The sequence below is a fragment of the Varanus komodoensis genome, unplaced genomic scaffold (genome assembly GCF_004798865.1).
Source record: "Varanus komodoensis strain SLA01 unplaced genomic scaffold, ASM479886v1 scaffold71, whole genome shotgun sequence".
In the NCBI taxonomy this organism is placed as follows: domain Eukaryota; kingdom Metazoa; phylum Chordata; class Lepidosauria; order Squamata; family Varanidae; genus Varanus; species Varanus komodoensis.
The window spans coordinates 543834-565295 of NW_025336360.1; the positions used below are offsets into that span (position 1 = coordinate 543834).

The window sequence follows — 21462 nt, forward strand, 5'->3', positions numbered from 1 at the left end:
ACTCTAGGAATAAAATGTACTTGGGCTGTGTCAAGGACACAAGCCGAAAAACGCTGTGGTGCCTTTGCTTTAAATATGCACAAGGTATAATGTGACATTCACGTATTTGCCGCAGCGTTATTTTTGCTGCCATTGGACATAATGTCTGTGTCTGTCCAGACGCGGCGGGTTCACTGCCAGGGCCACTCCGAATATCCGGAAAAGGAGAAGGTAGGATCAAACCGTTTAAAACATGTTCACAGGGTAAAAAAGAGCCCGTTGTGCTCAACACATTTGACTTCAGGTATAGCCCAGAAATGTATTAAACATTAACCTGACCTTGGGATGCCACAATAAAAGGGGGGAATTCTAGAAGGAAAGAACAGGCTGTGCATCTTTGAATTCAGCCCTTTCTGCCTGGCCATGGTGCCCACTTTCTGATCTCCGCAAAATTGCTTGGTGTGCTGAGGCCACCAGGAGCGATGGAGAACCTTGAACTGCCGTGTTCCACTTTACACCTCCTCCTCGTCAGTCGCCAGCCGTCTTCTCTGCCTCCTGCCTTTAAGCTTAGCTGTGGCAGCACAGGCCTCTCATGACACCGCAGGGTGTATGTTCTGCGTGGCTCCAGTCCAGAGTTCATTGAACAAAGAGCTTTGGTTAGAATCTCTGGGTGATGCGTGCAGGCATCATGGAATAAGTTCTGGGAGTGGATGAGGTGGGACTTGACAAATAGATATCTATTTGAAGAATGCTGGTGGAGGAGCTATTAAAAACTTGCCGCCTGCTTTGTTTTGGGGGGGAAAAAAAGCCTCAAAAGTGGCTTACAGCAAAGGCATTCATACAATTTCCACTCACAGCCAAATCAGGTGGTGAATGTCAAAGGCTGCGTAGCAAAAACAGAGCCACAGAGAAATGATGGGAGTTATGCAGATGCTCCGGACGCTCATGGTTAGAAAAATAATTCTCGGGAGGAGGGGAGTGAAAGTAATGGCCTGCCTTATGGGGATGGAACCTGCTTAGCAGCCAGAAGAAGCCAACAAGCCCTCCAGGGAAAGCCAGCGTGCCGTACTGGTGGGACTGGGACTCGAGAGACAACACGGAATTTTCCTCCCCTCTTCCTACATTCTGTGACGGGACGGTTAGGATTCACGTGCAACAAATAAACAAACAAAAAGCATTTATGTAAGGAGAGAAAGGATTCCGAACATGGCTGCTTCTCTAAATGAATGGATCTAATCTAAAGCAACATTGGAGGAGGTATTTTTTTTCCTGCCAAGGGCGATTGCCCCACAGGGGAAACTCTGGCGGTCGCAGGTAATCAATTACTTGTATTATTGCCTTTTAAGTACAATATAACGGCAATAAATAGCAATAGTATAAAGCCTCTGGAGAGCTGGCGGAAGTGTTGCTATCCTCACGGCTCAGGTTAGGATCCACTGCCTAACCCTGCAACTCTTCCTCTGAGAAGGAGGGAGGTTAAGGGGCATTTTGCTCCTGCTGTCAGAGGTCATTTGAGCCAGAGCTGGAAAGGCAGAGAAGAAAATCAGCTGCTGCTGGGAAATACTCTGAGCACCGTTCAGCAGCAAACCCACTGCTGGCCTTCCCAGGGATGGAGGTAGGGGAAGATACTCCCTGGAAGTGCCTAGAAAGCTCCCAGAAATTGAGGCTAAGGTGGAGGTGATTTGATTTGAAGGGAATGTCTTAAATTTCTGTGCCTTGGCCAACACCCATGTCTAAAACAACTGAAATTTGCAGGACCTGCTTGGCCATATTGGAGATTTGTCCCCACATTCTGCAGGTAGCCAGTCAGGCTGGCTGGCTGGCTGGCTGGCTGGCTGGCTGGCTGGCTGGCAAATATAGGTGAAACTTCTCCTCTGTATGTGCCGAGGGAAGCACAAGAAACCTGCTACAAAACTGGGAGAATAAGAGAAGGGGAGAGACCAGACCTGCCCTGACTGCATATGTCACAGGAGGGTCTTTGCTTCTGCTGATAAGCGCTGGAGGAGTGGTCTTCCATGATGGCACACCTGTGTCCTAGTTCTCGCTGAGGGTGATAATCATGGGCTGTGCCACTTCAGGCTACAAGTGGTAGTTCGTACGATCGATGGGCCCTCCATGGAAAAGAGGTCCACATCCATAAAAAAACAACTCTCTGGAAGGAAGAGTGCTGAGAGGACTTGTGTGTTTGTTGGCTCCCTGCTGTGCATTTTGAAGCAGCTTTCCCCATCCTGGTGTTCTCCAGAACTTTTGGACCAGCTCCCATCATGTCCAGCCAGGACAGTCAGGAATTCTGGTAGTTTTAGGTCCGAAGCTTCCCAAGGGGGCTGAAAATAGATCTCGCTTTAGCAAAACAGAGCAAGGTCTGTACCAAACTATTCCAGTTTGCGGGAGATGATCATTCACCAGCAGCGATAGCTTTGAAATCAAAGCTAGTAGTTCTGCAACTCAGATTTGTTTTGTCCAGCTCTGAGTCTCTGGAAATTTGGCTGAAACTTATCGCACACCTAGAAGGATCCTTTGAAAGCCCATTTAATGGGGCCATAGATAGCCCTGTGGCCAGAATTTTCAGGGCTCATTCCCCAGTACCATCCCTGAAAGCTGAGGAAAGTTGCTTTCCAAACCATCGGCCGGGTCGGTGCGACTGGGGAGGAAGCGCCCATAGTTTCTCTTCCTGCCCCACGTCTGTTTCATTCATGCCATCTGTGTCATGCAGAGGTCACTGTGTCATCCAGACCTAGCCAGGCTGAACAGCAGAGGTGGCTTCTAAACCACCCTGCAACCTATGATTTGTCCAAGGGTTCCAGGACACTGCAGACCCACCAGCACCAACCTCCTGCCTTGTCCAGGTGGCACATCGTAGAACTGAGGGAGCATGGGACCGGTTCACGCGGGCTGCTTCTCTCCCCTGGGCATGTAGACTTGGTCACCAGAGAGCCACGCCAGCTGTCCTTGGCGATCCTGAGCCAGTTGCGCCCGTGTCAGTGTGACGCAGTGTTCTGTGTTTCATATTGCCCGCCACAGCCACAAAATGCTCCGCCTGAAGCAAAATGGGAAGGTGCCTTTGCTTTTCCAGCTATTTGGCACCATCCAAATGCCTTGGTGATTGCTCTCCTGCTGGCTTATTCTTGCTCTCAAGCGGTAGGCAGAAATCCATACTCGGGTTTTAGAACAGTGGCATTGAGAAGCTGCCCTGTACAGGATGTGCTTTGTGTTAAAAATGGAATTTGTCATTTGGGAACATAACTGCTCTGCTTTCAGCTTATCCCTTTTAGGAAAACAGTGAATTGGGTGGCTATGCAATCCATCTTAAATGTCAAGCCAAGAAATTAATCAGATTCCCCTATTATAAATTTCAAAAATTAGAAAGAGCCTTTGCCCAGGTATTTCAGAGTATACTGTTCCCTTACCCCCGGAAAACTGTGCTGTTTAACCCTATACTTTTGGGCTCTTACTAGCCCAAAAGAGGGAAAGTATTGAAATTGTCCATGGCCTGTGTGGTGTTAGCTTGAAGTTTGTTGTAAACCTTACGCTTTTGATCGAATCCAGTAACTCTGGTGGCTGGCATACATAAAAGAAACATGTTTGCAAAACAAAGGAAAGGTATATTTACTCAACCAAAAGAAACAGTCCATGTATCAAAACCAAAGCAGACAGCAGATTCTTCCAGCCCTTGGCTGACTTTCTTCCAAACCAGGCGAGCCGTTTGTGTCCTACCAGTTTCATGGCTCCTATCACTGAGTCTTCTCAATTAATTCCTTTTCCCCCAGCGTGAAGGTGCTTTCATTTGTCTCACCCTCTAGACTTCCACAGTTTCAAAGTAATGGGAGTCTCTTCGCTGGTGGGTTGGAAGCAGTCCTTTTTCTCTCCTCCGTACCGAAACCACCCCCTGCAGCAAAACACGCGAGAAGAACAGCCGCAGAAATTGCTCCTTTGACATTCCTAGCGCAAATTAACAGTTTATATTGGAAATGTAGCCTGCGCTAATGAAGGGTTCTTCACGAGTTAGTATATAATTATATTAGCAAGCACGAAATTATAATTAAGTTTCTTGTGCATTAATGTGAGCTCTCTGTCATTCCTTGCCTTACAACAGTTTACTGGGACTTTATCCGATGGTTTGGGAAAGACAATGGACAATCGGCACCAGACAGAAAGGGAGTACATCCGCTACCACGCCGCAACTAGTGGAGAGCATCTTGTGGCTGGCATCCAAGGACTGACGCATGGTAAGAAGTCAATGCGAAGGCTGTTGGTGGGTTTATCGATGTGCGGCCAACACCTCTCTTGACACGCTTGCAGAGAGCGAATGTTCCAACTTGTCTCTTGCTGGACGTTTAAGGGAAAGTTTGGCTTGCATTTTAAGAAATAACTACTTGCACCCTATTGGCACATCTCATTTTTCAGTGGCCGCAAATTTTCTCCGTTCAAATGGGGCTCCTGGAAAATGTTAGCGTTCTCACGCGAGTCCTGCATCTTCTTGAGCTCCCCGTCATTCTCCTTTCCTTTGCCAGGGATCATCGGTGGATTAACAAGTGTAATAACCTCAACGATAGAAGGTGTGAAAACCGAAGGGGGAGTCAGCGGTTTTATATCCGGCTTTGGGAAAGGACTGGTTGGAACAGTAACCAAACCGGTGGCCGGTGCCCTGGATTTTGCCTCCGAAACAGCCCAAGCAGTGAGACAGAAGGCAACGGTGACAAGCCCCAGGTTAGACAAACTTCTGCTTGCCTTTTAAATTGCTGGGGACAATCACATGGGACAGGCATACAAGTGTTTCCTGTGCCGGTCGAGCAAAGCATTTTGTGCTTGAAGATTAATGTAAATGCAAGTCAGAATGCGTTGCATGAAAAAGATAAGATTTCAGGCTGCAGGCTCAGGGTGGAGTACGTGCAAAGAACAGAGGGGGAAGGCTTGACCTAGATCACTTCACGGCGTCTGTGTGAGGCAGGAAACAGTTCCAGTTAGAGCTTGATAGTCTTGGGTTCAGAGAACAGGCAATCATGATCCATGTTGCTGGCAACGTGCTTGTGTGTGTAGAAGTCCTTCTGTTGCATTTGCCCATTATTCCTCTGTGAGTTGGTTGAAACCGAACGAATCAAGTCTTCTTCCAAATACAGTGTTTTTGGCTTAGCGGTGTGTTGCTTGTGAGGTGTGTGTATTGGGCCGTGTGTCTTATCGTAGGCTCAAGCACAGGAATCAGGCAGCGGCAGCAGATCGCGAGAATGTTTGCTGCTACAAATGGAATCGGGTACTTTTCTTTGGGGCGAGAAATATTGATGCCCAGCCAGCCTGGTCAGCAGTCAGGAAGGATGGGAGGCATAATTCCAGAGATCTGGAGGGTATCGGGTTGAGGAAGCATGCTACAGAAGCACAGAGCCTGGAATCTTGCCCAAGAGCAAGGATCTTGGGAATCCCAGCTTGATGTTGCAGCCCTCGGGAATGCAGGGAATGCTTAGAAACATGTGGCCAGTGTCTGAATCTCAGAGAAAAGATTTAGTCCATGGTTATGTGTCTTCAGTTGTTTGCAGAGCATCGGTTTGTGGTGTCTCCTGACTTGGAAAGCTGTTCCCCCTGGAAGGCCCTCCCTCCGGCTTTCCTAAGCCAGGCCCCGGCTGCTTGTGGCTCCCTCATCTGTTCCTGCTCTTGGTTTGTTTGTTGTAATATTTTAAAATATGATTTAGGAAGTCTTTAAAGGTTCAACCCTCTTGAAACAACTTACATACATAACAGAAAAATGCAACAGAAATAACAAACATCAGTAAACATACAGTCCAGAAACTGTTTAATAATTGGAGTTAAAAGAGAAGGCAAGATGAAACATGACTAAAGGGATATGCAGAGGGGGCCGGGAATTCTTCAGAGTTAGCAAAGGCTAGCAAAGAATAAGGCTGGCAAACATCAGGTGGTAGCTTACAGCCCTGGGGGGAACCTGTCCTGAAAGGCAGCCAAGAAGTAATATTAGTAAATATTATTTAATGCTAATGCCAAGAATGACTCACGCCAGAGACTTCGGCCACTGCAAGACAGTCTGTCTGTTGTTCTTGCTAGTATGAGTGCCCACAGCGGCCGGCAGGTGGGAAGGGCAGGCTGATCAGCTGCCCAGGTGACGTGGACCCGGACCGGCCAAGGCTCTAGAGGCCAAATTAGCACGCCGGTCGAGGTGAGGAGATCCACCGGCAACCAGTGCAGCTTAGGTGCCACAGGTGCCCTCGCTCAGGTGGATGCAGGCGGCACTAGTTGCATTTCGCAAGCTGTCTGCAAAACAGCCCTGTGAAGGGATCTTCACGGCAGGCCAGCTGTCCTTCGGGAATGAATAAGCAAGGCCAGGCCAGAGCTGTCCGAGGAAGGTCGCAGTTGACACACCTGGTGAAAAGCATCCCTGGCCGCTGCCAACACCTGAGTTCCCTGGTTAGCACCTTCCCAAGGGAGGCAGCCCTGGAAATAGATGATTGGACACCGTATTAAAAAGTAGCACATTCGAAACTAGCGGAGAGATTTTCAGAAGCTCTAAAATAAGCTCTGGGGGAGAGGATATGCTAACCACTGCATGCCTCAAGCTAGTGAGAGCCCCACGTCCCTCAAGGAAGCATTAACACCCCCCCCCCCAGAGTATGTGCTCCCAGCCCAGAATGGGCAAGGGTCCAGAGACCATCGTCCACCAAAACGTCGAGCAGACAGATCAATGACAGCGGAGGGAGATCTCTTCAAGCCAGGACTTGCCATGAAGCAAAATTAATGCAACGGAGCCAGTCATCCTTCAGGCACATTATGCAAGGCAATTGAAGAGAAAGACAATTCTGGGGAAAGTTGGGGGAGGACTGGAAATGGGATGAATCAGTACCATGAAGGAAGTCATGCCTTGAGTTGACAGCAGCTGAGCAGACCTGCCAAGGACAGGACATTCTGGAAGGGACTTATTCAAAGGGCTGCCCTAAGTCAGAGACCGCATGACAGCTCCTAACAACAGCAAGGTCACTTTCTCCCCCCCTCCTTCCAAGCAAAGCAGGGCAACGGCTTCTGGCTTAGTCTTTATTATGCCAAAGCTGACCTGGCCCAGCTAGGCTGGCTTCCTAATACCGAAGAAGAGCATTGCAGGAGGCAGTCCCAAAAGAAATGTGCGACGCCGGAATCCTGGCCACCAGGGAAGCACCGCTTCATGATGAGCAGCAGATTCCAAGTTTTGCTCACTTCTGAGCCACAGAGGACCGGCTGCATCTTCAGGGCCACGCTGCCACAGCACCACTTCAAAACCTCTGGCCCTCTTCCGCTGGCCGGCCCCCTTCACCTGAAGTCTTGTAATCAGACCAACACTGTTGGGCCCACCTTTCCTCCTCTTATCTTTTTTTTCATTATCCCTGACTTAACGCTCTCCTGAGCTCCCCAGGAAACTACAAGGCTTTTTTTCTGGCCGGTTCTTTTCTTGTGCATGCTGCCCAGAGGGCATGAGTGATTGGGTAGTTTAAAGATGGCTCTTAATTAATTAATTTAAATAAACTGACACGGCTCGGTGCCGAGGCTGGGGATGCTGGAAAAAGTTCGGAGGATACAGGGGAGCCCAGCAAAAGAAAGTGTCCCGGCACAACTGCCTGCTAAACCCACGGAGAAGACCCCCTGCAGGCCTGAAAGCAGCATCTGGCAGCATTAGCAGTCTGAGGCTAACCGCCAGGTTCAGCCCTGCATCCTTGCAGAGGTTACAGGTGGCCTGATAAGACCAATCGGGCAATGATCCGCCCATCTCAATGGTGAAAGTTCTGGCTGCCCCCACTTCTGGCTACCCCACAGGTAGTTATTCCTAATGATCTATAAAGCGCCAGATCCAATTAGTTCTGGCATGCGTGTTGGGCCAGAGGGTATTGATAACTGGCCCGTGGTGGGCAGGCATTTGCGATGAACTGCCAGACAGAATGCCTGACCAGCGCAACGGAGTCCCAGTGGGCCAAGGCCCATTTCCCTGATTCTGCCCTGCCCTTCTCGTTGATCTTGAAGCCGTACCAAGCATCTTGCTCACGCATCTGGGAGAGGTTAGCTCACTCTTCCCCTTTGTCCAACCCAAACTTGGTAGCACAACCCTCGTCGTCAGCATGTTCTTCCGTAATTAAATCAGCCACAAAACATTCCTTCCCATTAGCCATCCTGGCATTCAGCAGCAGCGCACAAGACCAGAAGGGTCGGTGGACAAGCTTCCCAAGCGAGTAAGACTCGAGATGGGATGGAATGGAAGGAGGAAGAGAGCTTGGGTGTCTTGGTGGCCCATCCCCGAGTAGGCATAGCCAGCTCCCCCACCGTTCCATCCCCCTGCTGCATGCTTGGCTTTGTAAGGCCCCACAGTCCTCACCTCCCAGGCACCTCCCAGAACTCTCAGCTCAAAGACACACCTAATAACCCCAGTGCGGCCTGTTCCCAGCAGCTCAAAACAACCAAGCTTTATCCCATTTTCCCTTTGGCCATGGAGGCCTGGGAGACATTGGCAGCCTTTCTTGATTGCCCTCCTTTTCAGCCAAGGATCCACTCCACGGTGCCCCGACCCTTTCCTCCGCTGCATGGGGATGACTCCCTGGTCCTTAGCACTTGGATGCCCTTTGTTCAGAAGACACAGATGCAGTTGTGCCAGTCAGCAAGAGCATAAAGCAACATCGCTTTTGCCTAACCAGTCCGCAGCGTGATTATATACTGCATGACCCCAGGCCACGAGCCGGTGATTTTCAGCTGCCCTTTGTGTCTTACTTTCTGCTAAGGCTCTGGCCCACTAGGAAGCACAAGAATGTTCCTAAAGAAATGCGGGAGAGGGCAGCTTTGTTTGTTTGCACTGAGAAATCCAAGAGATTTCCCTAAAGATTAGTGAGCAGGGTGACCGGAGGGTGCTTTGCAATCCTCTTAATTCCGCATGGGGTGAAGACTATTCTGGAGACTTGCTGATGTCGTGAACATTCCCTGTTACTCAGCGCTGCAGCCCAGCTCAGCCTCAAGCACAAGCCAGAATCGAAAACCTGCGTTGCAAATGCATTTTCCTTCTGTTGGCTGAACTCTGAGTACACTCTAGCACTCCAAAGCCCAGAACAATCCATTTCTCATTCTAGTGTCACTTATGTAAGGCTCTTAGCAGATCTTGAGAAGAATGAAAGAAAACAGTTTGTTTCCCTTTGAATAGTTATGAGAATTTATGACTCACTTTCGGCTATCCACTTGGATGGCTTTTTGCTAGTCTTGGTGGCTTATGTTGCTCGAGTGGGAGAGCTTTCTCCCTGGCCATTTTGGCATCGAAGCTCTTTGATTGCTTTCATGGAGCTCCTAATCAGATGGAAGTTTTGAACCAGCAGAAAGCAGGAAGTACCTTTTTCTCCCGTTCAATTCATGCTTTTGAACAAAAACGGAGAGCCATCAGCCTGAGACCCGAGTGCTCATGTCTGAGCCACTGGAAAAACAAGAGTTGAGAGGAATTTTAGTTAGCCACATTTCATCCACATGTGAAGCAGCTTAATAAAGCTTGTGGGTGTGCATGTGGAGTCCTCCGGCGTGGGAGAAGATCTCCTCTTGGCCACGAAGGAAGAACGAAGCGGCCTGCTGGTTTCAGCCACATTTGCCGATGCTTCACAGGCGCCAGCTGCACCAGTGGGATGCAAGACCTGGGGGTGGAGGCTTCCTGGCTTCTCCATGGGATCTCCTTTCCTGAACAAGAAGTTGGTTTGTGATGGCACGGAGGTCTACAGAAGCAGACAAGAAGGAGTCGGCCAACATTGACGCTCCCAATAAATGCTTTAAATGCAGGCGCAGGCCAGCTAAGGCGTAAGGTGGGCTGTTGAATGACCCTGGAGTGAAGCGGGTGCTGAAGGAGAACCAAGAGACAGAGGGCCAGCTGAATGGATTATTTTCATCTCTGCAGAACACACAGGACAGATACCCATGTTTGATGTATTCGGAAATGGCATTTAAGTCACAGGGGCAAACTATGCCTCAAAGGCATGATTCTCGACCTTACTGACAAATTGAAAGCTTATGAATCACTGGGCCAAGGCGGTATCCCTTCTAGGGTTCCTAAAGAAATCAGATTTGAAATTGCTGACCTACCACATTTCCCTAAGATCAACTAATTCAGAAAAACTCTGGAATTAGGAAAGAGCAGTGAGGTGGCCGCACTGGCTGTTCCCTGGTGCAGTGGCTGGCAAATTCGGTGCTAGGCATGATTAGGAAAGGCTCTGAAGGATCCAAGTGCCCCTGTCAGGCTGCAGACGCACGCGGAACATCATGTGCGGTTCTGGATGCCATACCGGACACGGGATTGTATAGAGCTGGGGAAAAAGTAGGGAAGGTAAACTAAATGTTCAAGGGGCTGAAGACACTTCCCTATGAGGAAATGTTACAACAACTTAACTGAGAAAAAGGGCAAGTAACATGAGACATGATGGAGGTACACAAAATTATCTCTAGTGTGAAGAAAGTGGATAGGGAGACATTTTTGTCTTGGTCACATAATAATGAAACCTGAGGTCATCCTATAAAGCAAGCGAGTGGAAATTTCGGGGCAGATAAAAGGAAAGGCTTCTTTGCATAGTGCATAGTTAATCTACGTTAACATTAAATGAAATAATGTTTTATTGCCATTGCAAACATGGCAGCTCAGGTGTGTGTGGGGGGGAGGGGGATTTGGCCCCTGGGCTGTGTGTTGGCCCTCCCATCCTGCAGCTTGCTTTATTTGCACAATTATTTAATCTCTGTGCCTCCCAGCAACCAAAGTTCTCTGGTTTTTGGTTTCTGCTTCTCCGGATTTTGTGGGTTGTGGCGTTGTGGTTGGCGTTCTATATTCAAGTGGGTCCATGGAGTTGGAAAGGTTGAGGTCACTGCGCAGTGCATCCCCAGTCTGTGGCTGCAGTCGCAGCCTCACGCCTCTCTCTGAACACCCAGGTGTTCCTAGATTCCGCTGCCCTGGCGCTTCAGGGAAAGATGCATGTGATGTCAGAGCGGATGTGAGTTCAAGGCAATGTGGCATGTTAATGCAGTGCATACGTGCTCGCACCCATGTGCAGCTGCAGTCTGCAGGAGCATAAGAATGCGTCACATGCAGAATCTGATCCAGCATTGTTGGTATGGGCAAGCTACAGCCCTTCAGGACGTCGTTCTTCCCCTACCCCTACCTGGGGGTGTCGGGAATGGAACTGGGGCATTTTGCCTGCAGAGCAGGTGTGTTGCCGCTGAGCTGTAAAAATATGGGAAGCCGCCTTCCATCGACTCAAGCGCTTGCCCATCCGGGTCAGAGTGTTCTGCGCACGGCAGCACCTCGCCACAGTTTCCAGTGGGAGCCTTTCCCAGGCCTACCTGGAGAGGCCTGCAGTTGAACCTGGGCATGGCATTTTTCGCATGCCAGTCAGGTGCTGCGTTGCAGAGTGGGGGCCCTTCCCTGCACAGCCCAGCGTGAGACCTCCAGGTGCCTCCTTTTACCCGAGTGTGAACTGGCCTCAGCCATATTTTTGGATTCCACCAGTACTGACCGTAGAGATCTTTTTAACAGGATGCTTAAGAGCCTGTCGTCCATGGAATGTTTTTCAAGCGTGTCAAGACTGTTAGATGAGATGAGTTGAGGCACAGTTAAAGAAGCGAGCCGCCAGGTGTGTGTATCTGTTTTAAGCCAAACCTCTACGAGGGGAATATACTTTCTGTTATGCTTGTGAAATGCATTTGTTCAGAGGTAATTAGAGCGTCTCGCTCGTTCTCACTCTCTTCCCGTTTTTATACAGCCCCACTGAGATCTTGAAAGAGACGAGCTGAGTTCATGCACAAACCGTTTTTGTCTGGGAGGCAAATCAGTTATCGCAGAGCGACGGAAAGGCAGGCGAAGTTGGTTTCACACCAGCAGAGAGACACCAGGCCTCTCTCAGTCTGTCCTGTCTATTCCCAGACCGAGGGCTGTGATACTGCTTAAATGCTGCCTTTGTGAGCGCTTTCAGTGACAGAGTTGTTGCTTGTCTGGAGCAGAAACAGGTTTGACAAATGCATCTGCTCCAGTGAGCTGCGAAAACTGTTGGAAAATCCGATGACCTGCTTTGACACGTTTCATGATTTCTGGCATTTCAGGCCGGTTGTGAACGTAAGCATGCCCACTGCATGCAAAAGTGAGTCTCGGCAGGGTGGCGGGGGACGTATGCGGAGGGCTGGACCAGGGCGTGAAGGGACGTGTGATGAGCAAGAGCGGGTGTCCCACCTGTCTTTCCAGAGGCCCACTTCTGAGAACCCTGCACAGGAGGTTTTCTCTTCCCAGCCGGTGGCGAGGGAGGACAGAAAGCACAAGTTGTTTTGCGGTAGGAAGTCTTGCAGCCGAGAAGCCACGGAGAGCATTTCACACCGCCTTGCGGAACCGCTCTCGTACGTCTTTCTCCCCCTGCCCCTGCAGCCGTTGCCAAAACTGAAACTGGGACTGTGCATACTTGAGAGCCACCTATGCAGAGAAACCCCAAATCCCCATGTTTTTGCTCTCCCCACTTATCCAGACATGGGGGCAAGAGGCCCACCCCACTGCAAGAAGTCCCTGTCTCTGCTGGCCTTCCCCATCTTCCTTGTGAGAGATGCTTTTGCTGGTGTTGCTCATCAGGACAACCCCCTCAAGGTGACTCCACCGTCACCCCATAGGCGCTCCTGGTCATCATAAATCCTAGGCACCCCGAACAGGCTAGGTTGAAATCTCCCAGTTCGATTTTTGGGGCACGGCTGCGGCCCTGTGCTTGCTTAGCTGTGGGGAGAAGTCTGTGCTGGACTCCGTGGTGCGTGCTTCTTCTACCGAGGTGTGGCTTCTAAGACACATCAAACAGCTTCTAGTGAGAAGTTCAAAGACATTTTGACCACTAGCTCAAAACAGCAAAGAAAAAGAAATCTGTAACCAGAATGGTGGTGTACCTGTTTCTCCTTAGCATATTTAGAAACATAGAAACAGCGCATGTCAGAAAGGGTCTCGCGGGCCATCTAGTCTGACCCCTCGCTCCAGCCGGCTAATTTATTTCCTTATTAGATTTGTAACCCACCCCATTGGCCATTTCTCAGCTGCCTGGCAGGGTAGGCGCTACCTCAAGGAGCAATGCAGCCGTAAATGGCTTGGTTGTTTTCCTCATTCCTTGGTATGTCCTGTGACACTTGGCCATGAAGAGTAGGGAAGCTTGAAAGCCTCGTTATCGCCTCATTCACTTGTCAAGGCAAGGCGCTCCAATGAATGCGCCCCCTTCCCTTCCCCTGCACCTGCAGCTCTTCCATTTGCAACAAGCTGCCCGTGCTACCTGCTGAGCTCAGGTGGAGTCCAATCGCCCAGGGGCCCAGGTCCCCATCATGCTGGAATATAAGAAGCTGCCAAAAACCTTATGAGGAAATGACTCCCTTCCCATCAGGCTCAGCATTGCTTGCTTGGACCAGCGGTGGCTGCCCAGCTTTTCAGAGAGGTTTTCTCTGTCATCAGCGGCCGCACCTTTTTGAATGGAGCGATGGGAGGATTCTGAGCTTGCGATGCGAGCGCACCAGCCCCATATCGGAAGCTCAGATGCTCCAAAGCGGCATCTCCTACCGCACACACCCTCCTTTGCCTGTGGCACGGCATGATACCACACTGCAGAAGCCTTTCAGTCGATTTCTCAGGCTGGCAGCCCTGGTTCTGCCTGCGGCGTTTGATTCGATATGCCGTATGCACTCAGAATGAACTAGGCATGTGTGAACTCGCTCATGCGCTCGCGCTCTCTCTCTCTCTCGCTCTCTCTCTCTCGCTCTCTCTCTGTGTGTGTGTGTGTGTGTGTGTGTGTAGAGCAGGGCTGTCATGGGCAGGATAGTTTGAAGGGCTTTCATGGAGGGCTTTCATTCATAGGCTTGCCGTAAATCAGAGATGACTTGATGGCACATGACAATGCGTGCGCGCATACACACATACATATATGAAATTGCCATAGATGTGCCAGGTAAGTAATATTTAATGCACATAGCATACCTTTACACACACACACACACACACACACAGAGGCAGCATGCTCTCATTTTCACCACAAACCTGTGCCTAGTCCATGGCCCACAGTGTATGGGTGGGAAGGCTGGACAGTGAAGAAAGCTGATCAGAAGAAAATGGCTGCCTTCAAAACACGGTGCTGGGGGAGAGCTTTGCAAAGACCCTGGACTGACAGAGAGACGATCAAGTGGCTCCTAGATCAAAGCGAGCTGAAGCTTTCCTGATGAGCAAAAAGGACATACCTGAAGCTGTCCTACGTTGGACACCTCATAAGGAGGCAAGACTCCCTGGAGAAGACGACCATGCTAGGGAAAGTTGAAGCCAGAAGGCAAAAGGGGAAACCAGAGGTGAGGTGGGTGGGCTCCATCAAGGAAGCCACAGCCTTGAACTTGGAAGAGCTGGACGGAGCTGTCATTTTGGAGGGCTTCCCTTCATAGGCATTGTCATAAGTCAGAGAGGACTCAGTGGTGAGCAGTCCATGGTTGCTCAGTGAGCTTCGTGGCTGCAAGGGCACCTGAAACCTGGTGTCCCTGTTCCCATTCAGACATTGCAACCATGGCATCACTCTGCCCTATATAGCCCGTTCCCACACGCACCCCTATGCGTTGGTGTGTCCTCCACACCCATGCAGTGCCGCTTGTTTCCAAGTCTCACGTGGCCTTCCGGAGCAGACCAGCGCTGTGCAAGCCTCAGAAGCACTTGACTCTTGGAGCGACGAGGGTGGAAAGGCATCTTAGAGGTCATCAAGTTTAACCCCCCCCCCCCGTGCTCAGGGCAGGAACTGCACCAACGGGTGCTATTTCAGCTCTTCCAATGGACAGCCTTCCAGCCTGTGCTCAAATGCTTGCTTGCCAAAGGTGCCTACAATTATAATTACTGAGGTGGCAACAGAGAAACCAAGACTGCGCGATATTTCCGAAGTCTGCAGCAGGTGCCCCAGCACATCAGTTGATATGACCAAAAATACATCCAGCTGCATTCAGGCCATGAAATTTTATGTCCATCCAGTGCCATGGCTGTGTCTTCTGGCTGGTGGCATCTCCCTAGCTTCCAGGGGAGACCTTTCCCAGCTCTGCTGCGTGAGATTTATTTTTATTTTATTTTATTTTATTTTATTTTATTTTACAGGAAGAGCCGCCATTAAACCTGGCACCTCCGCCAAAATATTTGCCCTCCCGCTCAGCAATGACTCTTCCCCTCTTTAGGCTTGTGGTGGGGGAACCCTGAGACCAGTGTGCTACTGCAGACCCCTCATTTTTTATCCTTCCCCCAGTCCCACCACATAGTACTTCTGCTACAATTTCCATTTTTAAAACGAAGCTTAAAAGCACAGGACTGACTGTTTCCTTCAATCCAAGCCAAAAATGGACTTGGACTCGAATAAAACACATGGCAAATCTTCTCTTAATATTTGCATGGCATTTTTGTTTTGATGACTTTTTTTTAACACTCCTTGTGTGTGAACAGGAATTTTTGAAAGCGGTTGGGAAATTTTTTGTTTTGGGGGGGGGGGCATAGTGACAGGACGTGAACTTGCTTTGAACCTTCATGTCTTAAGCAGGTAATAGAACATTATTGTTCATGTCTGTTATAAGCGATATGCTTCTGGGTTCAAGCAGAGTTCAGCCAGAAATTCTCATTGCAACGAAACCTGCCCTTAATCCAAAGTTTTCCGGGAAATGTTCTTGGGCAAAGGCCTCGTGGACACCATCTGCCCCTCCGGAGGGCAAAATGCCTTCCCCATTGGATTCACCCACTCCTTTTCCTATCACTTAATTGATGAAAGGGGAAGACACAAGCCAGAGGGACTTCTGTCAGGAGAAAAGAGTCGGTAACCTGGCAGCTACACACGTTCGAACCAATTTTAGGTACACCACCCATGGGCAGGATGGTATGGGTTTTCTGTTCCCATGGATGGATCTGTTTGAACACCAGCTTGAGTCACCTAAACGTTTGTGTTGGTCTCGCACCGTGCGTGTTCCTACAGATCACTGTAAAGCCACCAGTCACAGTGGTTTAAGGTGACTTGTGACCTTCCAGATGTTGCTGGGTTGCAGCTTCCGGGAGCCCTGTCTGCCATAGCCAGCGGCAAGAGTTGATGGGAGCCATGAGAACATATGAAGAGCCAGGCCAGGTCCTCCAGTCCATTCCCACTACACTTGGGAAAACCTCAAGGCAAGACATGGGGGCAACAACACCCTCCTGCCCATGTTCCCCAGTAACTGGACTTCATGGGCATACTGCCTCTGGTAGAAGGGCTGACATATCGCCATCAGGAGAAGTAGTCAGTGATAACATTATCCTCCATGAAGGTATCCACTCCCCAGGTAAAGCTGTCCGGTTTGGTGGCCATTACTACATGCTGTGGAAGTGAGCATAAGGTTGACGGTAGGGACATGTTGCATATGTTTATGCCTAAAAGATCAACAGCATCATATTTAAGCTCTACAAGAACCCTTGGATGGACGCCATATGAAGCCAGGGGTTCATTAACGTTCCATTTGTCAGTGAGGTCAAGGACTTCGTCTTCGTTACCACTCTTTGCTCCCATTACTTGAATTCCTTTCCTGAAAACATTGGTTCAGGCACAGGTCTGTGTCCTGTAGGTTCCACAGTGAGCTCAGATGAAAAGAATCCATCCAGCCTGTTTGCAGCCGTCGCCTCCTCCTTTAGCACGCCCTTATCTCAACTGGCATCAAGTCTTTCTATCTCTCTAGCTGGCCTTCTGCTTCTGATGTATTTAAAGAGTTCCTTATTGTTTGCCGAGATGTGTTTCAAGATGCTTTTTGGATCTCTTCTCATTTGCCACACTTCCTTTGTGCAAGCTTGTGTTCCCTTTCATTTTTCTCATTTGTGTAGGACTTCTTTTCTCTAGGAGCTTCATTGGCATTTCGGATGAAGGCTTGGTCCACCTTTCCTAGCCTGGGGCATACATTCTAGATGACCTTCCTGTGTAAGCATTTCAAGACATTAGGCAGTCTGACTTCCCTGTTCACGTGCCTTTTTACCAGTTCCCTCATTTTGGAGAAGTTTCTTCTTTGGAAGTCAAGTGTGGCTGTGTTGGAACCCTCTGGCAATCTTCCACCTAAATATATATTAAATTCAATAGCACTGAGTCACTGTTTCCAGTTGGTTCAGCAACATTCACATTCCATGTGAGATCCTGTGAAGCACCACTTGGGATTAAATTCAGGGTTGCCTTCCCACTGGCTGCCTCTCCATGACCAATTTTTCAAGGGCACCGTCACTTGGAGCATTGAGAAATTTAACCTCCTGGTCATGACCAGAACAGGCATTTATCCAGTCAATATGTGAGTAATTGAAGTCACTCATTATTACAAGATGTCTTCAAGCAGAGTTCCCCTGATTTCATTTCCCATCTTAAAATCATTCTGAGTATTCCAGTCTGTGAACGGAGAGAATATTCCTAGTATTAACTTCTTATTGTTGCTCTCTGCACTTCTGTGGAAGAGCTGCTCCTTTTAGGTTTCCTAGCCTGCCCTCTTCCAATATGCCCTTCTGTAGAGTTCCCACTGGCCCTTTCCACTTCACTGGCTTCCATAGCGCTCACTATAGCTCCGTTTCCTTCACAAGCCAGCACCCCAGCTCTCCCAGTTTGGCTTGGAGGTTTCTCGCATACGTATAGAAACACTCATTCATGATGCCCCTTTCCAGATACCTCTGGCGGGCCCATCTTCAGCTATGGCACTGAGGCCTCTCCCCCTCCCCTCCTGGACATTTGGATACTCAGGAACCTTTTCCCTCTCCAGCCCTAGGGATAATTTAGTTTAGACTGGATACTGCCCAGCTCCTGCTGGCTTTCCCCCGGGCTCCTGTGTTTCAGTCTCTCTGCCACCTGCTTAAGGTTAGCGCCAGCAGTCTGGTTCCATACTGGCTCAAGTGGAGCCCATCCTTCCTGATCAGGCCAGCTTGTCCCAAAATGTTCCCCAGTGCTAACAAATTGGGATCTCTCCTCGCTACACCATTGCCTTATCCTCTGTTCAATAAAACTAAAACCTGCAGCAACAGTGCCTGTCTGGCTGGCCCCGTGCATGGAACGCGCAGCATTTCAAAAGAAGCCACACTGACGGTTCTGGCTTTTGTCCTTCGACCCAGCAATCTAAATGTGGCTTCCGGGACCTCACAACCGCATTCCCCCACGTCACTGGTACCAAGATGGGCCATCACCACCAGCTCCTTCCCAGAATTCTCTACAGAGCTATCCAGATGGCACATCATATCACAGAAACATAGCGAGTCAGACGGGGTCTCCCGGCCCATCTAGTCTGACCCCCGGCTCCAGCCGGCTCCACTCACAACATGCCCACCATGTGCATGTCCAGCCTATCCTTGGACACCCTCACCGATGGGGCCTTTGCTCCAGGTGAACAATGTACTATATATCTGTAGCCTTTGCGCCAGGTGAACAAAGTACCATCCAGTCCGCAGTCACATCACAACCCCACCTGTGTAGGTGCCCGGTGCCCATCTGCCACCGTCACAAACCTTGGTGCCGTCCGAGGTGCACCCTTGGGCCAGGGGCTGTTTGCTCACCTTCCAGGGGATGGGTCCCTCCTAGGGAACATTTCCCTTGACCGCAGAATGGTTCCCCTTTTCGCCAGGATGCCCGTTCTCTGTGACAGCAAAGAACAGTGCATTCGTTCCGCATCCGCAGCTTCTCTGCCTCTTGTAGCTGCTGCAGGTCAGCAGTGAGTTTGTTCGCCGAAACCCAAGCGCTCATTACGCGGGCACACGCTCACAGCTTCTGCCCAGCTAGCAATGCATGCGGTACTTCATCAGTGTCCTGGAGAGCCCCCGGCCTGGCTTTGTACCTTCACAGCCACCTATTTATTGCAGTTACGGAGTTTGTTTACCTGGAGATGAAGTAGCTTACAAGGAGAAGGTCAGGAATGTATTAATAGTTATTGGTGTTTATTTCTAGATTTTTATTTACAGTCACCACGAGTAGGAAGGGAACAGTTGGCTGCACTGACCCCGTTGCTGCACTCAACACAGGTGCTTAACTCGTTTGTCTCCGACACTTCATCACCCCGCCACAACTCAGACGCCTTGCTGGGCTCCTTGCGTTGCCTCCTTATATGGGTCTGGCCCTTTTAGCCCAACCCTGATCAGAGGGCCGTGGGTGAAGTGCGGAGGAGCCTGTGGCTGAAGGGGTTTCGTTAACTGAAACTTCTGGGTGCAGGGGAGGGGACAGGGCTCCCGCCCGTGGTTTCAGGGGTGCTTGTCTGGTCTTGGTTTTGCTCGTCATTCTGGGTCATTTTCTCTGCTTCCCCCTCCTTATGCACTCATTTTCCAGTTGATTTTGAAGCACATGCTTGTTCAGCAGAAAAGGGGGGTTATTTAAGTACACCGGATAGCTAACTCGAAGAGCACACACCCGTCTGCCTTCTCTCTCCTCCCCTGTCACACTCTCTATTACAAATATCCACAGACATCTTGCCTTCAGTTCCATTTATTTCCGCCATTCTTTTAGTCAGAAGGAAGATTGCACGTCACAGAGCGTGTCTGAAACGGGGTGCTCATGTCACACCTGCCAGTGATCTCAAGCGAGAAGCCAGCCGCCGGCTAAATAGGGCTGTCCGGATGGTGCAGCACTGAAGGAGCTTCATCCCCCCGAGAGGTGTTTGTGATGACCAAACATGGAGAGAGAAGGAGTCATGTCCTGTTGCTGGGACGCTCGTGCAATTCCGCCAGCGTTGCCTTTGCTCTCGTGGGAAAGCCCGTTCAGGTGCTTCACCGTAACGTGCGCGACGCCGTCTCCACACACCCTCGCAAACAGCCCTTTCGGAGCGTTATCTCTGGTATGCCTGCGAGAGGAAGGGCACCGGGGCTGGTTTATCAGCTCCTAGCGTCTGATCTGGCCTTTCGCACAGGGAGGGGGGTCAGCGCGCAGCCTCGACGGCCCTGGAGCTCGGGGCCTGCTGGGAAGGGGCTTACACTTGGGCTGTCCTTTTGCCCTTCCCCTGAACTCTCTTCATTTCAGTCATGAGCAAACAGCCAGTCCCTGAACTAACAACCTTGCAATCCTCCAAAGCACGTCTCGCTTACAGTACCAAACAAAGGGAGGCCCGCGTGGGCCGGCCCAAGCCAAGGAATGCTGCTTCAGGGTTCTGCTCCATAAATTTAACCAGCACGACAAAAAGGAGATAATCTGAACCTTCGTGATGATCTGAAAGGGGGGAGGCTTGCGTCCCATTGATTGCGGTCTGGCGTAACGCCAGACCCCGGGCCTGACCGGCAGTTGAACCATATCGTTAAGGCATGTAATACTGCTCGAGTTTTGTACAGCAGCCAATGAGTACATATCCAGAGGGCAAAAGTTTAGCAAGAGTTGAGGCTGTCCTATTTAACCCCTCTCACACTGCATGTAATGTATACTGTTCTCGCGAAGAAACAGCCGCATCGCCATTAAAAAGGCAAACCTGCAATTATTACTATTGTTGCTATTACTATTGCTTCTGAGTCTTTTCTGTAAAGGAAAGCTGACTTAGGAAGCAGGGTTAAATCGATTGCCATTGGCTGCTTCTCCACTCGCGCAGGGGCCAGCCAGGTCTTGGAAGCTTGTCATACTGCAAGGGGAACTGGGCAAGGGGCTCCGGAGCCCCGTATGGTCTCAGGAAAGGCTGAGCTATACACGAATGCCCTTGGCACCTTACGATAGAAGAGCTGGAAGGAGCCACAGAGGCCATCAGGTCCAGCCCCCTGCTGTGGCAGGACACCAGGGCACCCCGTCCCAGTCAGAGGACTGTCCAGTTTCTTTTGGAATGCCTCCAGTGTGGGAGAGCCCCCCACCCCTCCAGGCAGCTGGTCCCACTCTCTTCTTGCTCCGACAGCGAGGAAGCTTTTCCTGATGGCCAGCTTGAATCTGGGTTGGCGCAACTTGAGCTGATTCTTCCATCTCCCACCCTCTGGCATCAGCGAGAAGAGATCGCGACCTTCCTCTTTGTGACAGCCTTTGGGGCACTGATAGAGGGATCTCATCCCCCCACCCCCAGTCTCCCTTTCTCAAGGCTGAACTTGCCCAGTTCTCTCCTCGCAGGGCAGTGCTGCCCACCCGGACTGGAAAGGCCCCAGTTGGGTGGGCCCAACTCTTGGTGGTGGCCGTCGCCAATCCACGCTCCCATCCCCTATCTTCTTGGAGTGTCAGCAATTCCACTTTAGGAATGTCCAAGGAGCCTGTGAAACCATTTTTGTTTTTAATGACTGCACGGTAATGTAATGTTTTGTCTTATATTTTATTGTTGTTGTACAGCGCTCAAGAGAGCCATGCCGAGTTATTCAGTGGCCTGTAGATAGATAGATTGTGCAGGCCCTGGACAAGGTAGCGAAGGAAAAGCAGCATCCACTCCCATTAGGGGAACTTTCTGGGTCTGACATGAGTCATGTTAGAGATGAAGAAGGGAACGGCAATCTCTGGATTCAGAGCTTCATTTCCCAGGCAGGTTTGCAGGATTAATTATGGCAGCGCCGTGGGACCGTGAGTCATCAGAGAGGGT

The 21462-nt window shown here is 50.2% G+C and overlaps 1 protein-coding gene and 1 long non-coding RNA gene across 10 annotated transcripts in view; one reads left to right on the forward strand and one right to left on the reverse strand.

Moving 5' to 3' along the window:
• Positions 1 to 21462, forward strand: part of VPS13D (vacuolar protein sorting 13 homolog D) — a 139047-nt gene that overhangs the window by 103299 nt on the left and 14286 nt on the right. For all 9 annotated transcript variants that reach the window (XM_044452261.1, XM_044452254.1, XM_044452259.1 and 6 more), the window contains 2 exons: positions 4073 to 4205; positions 4491 to 4686. In XM_044452261.1, coding sequence (XP_044308196.1) covers positions 4073 to 4205; positions 4491 to 4686 — 329 coding nt within the window. The remainder of the gene's footprint in view (positions 1 to 4072; positions 4206 to 4490; positions 4687 to 21462) is intronic.
• Positions 14928 to 19763, reverse strand: LOC123034694. Its single transcript, XR_006416825.1, has 2 exons — positions 18500 to 19763; positions 14928 to 17351 (listed from the first exon to the last, which is right to left on the reverse strand). It is a non-coding gene; the product is annotated as an uncharacterized LOC123034694 (long non-coding RNA).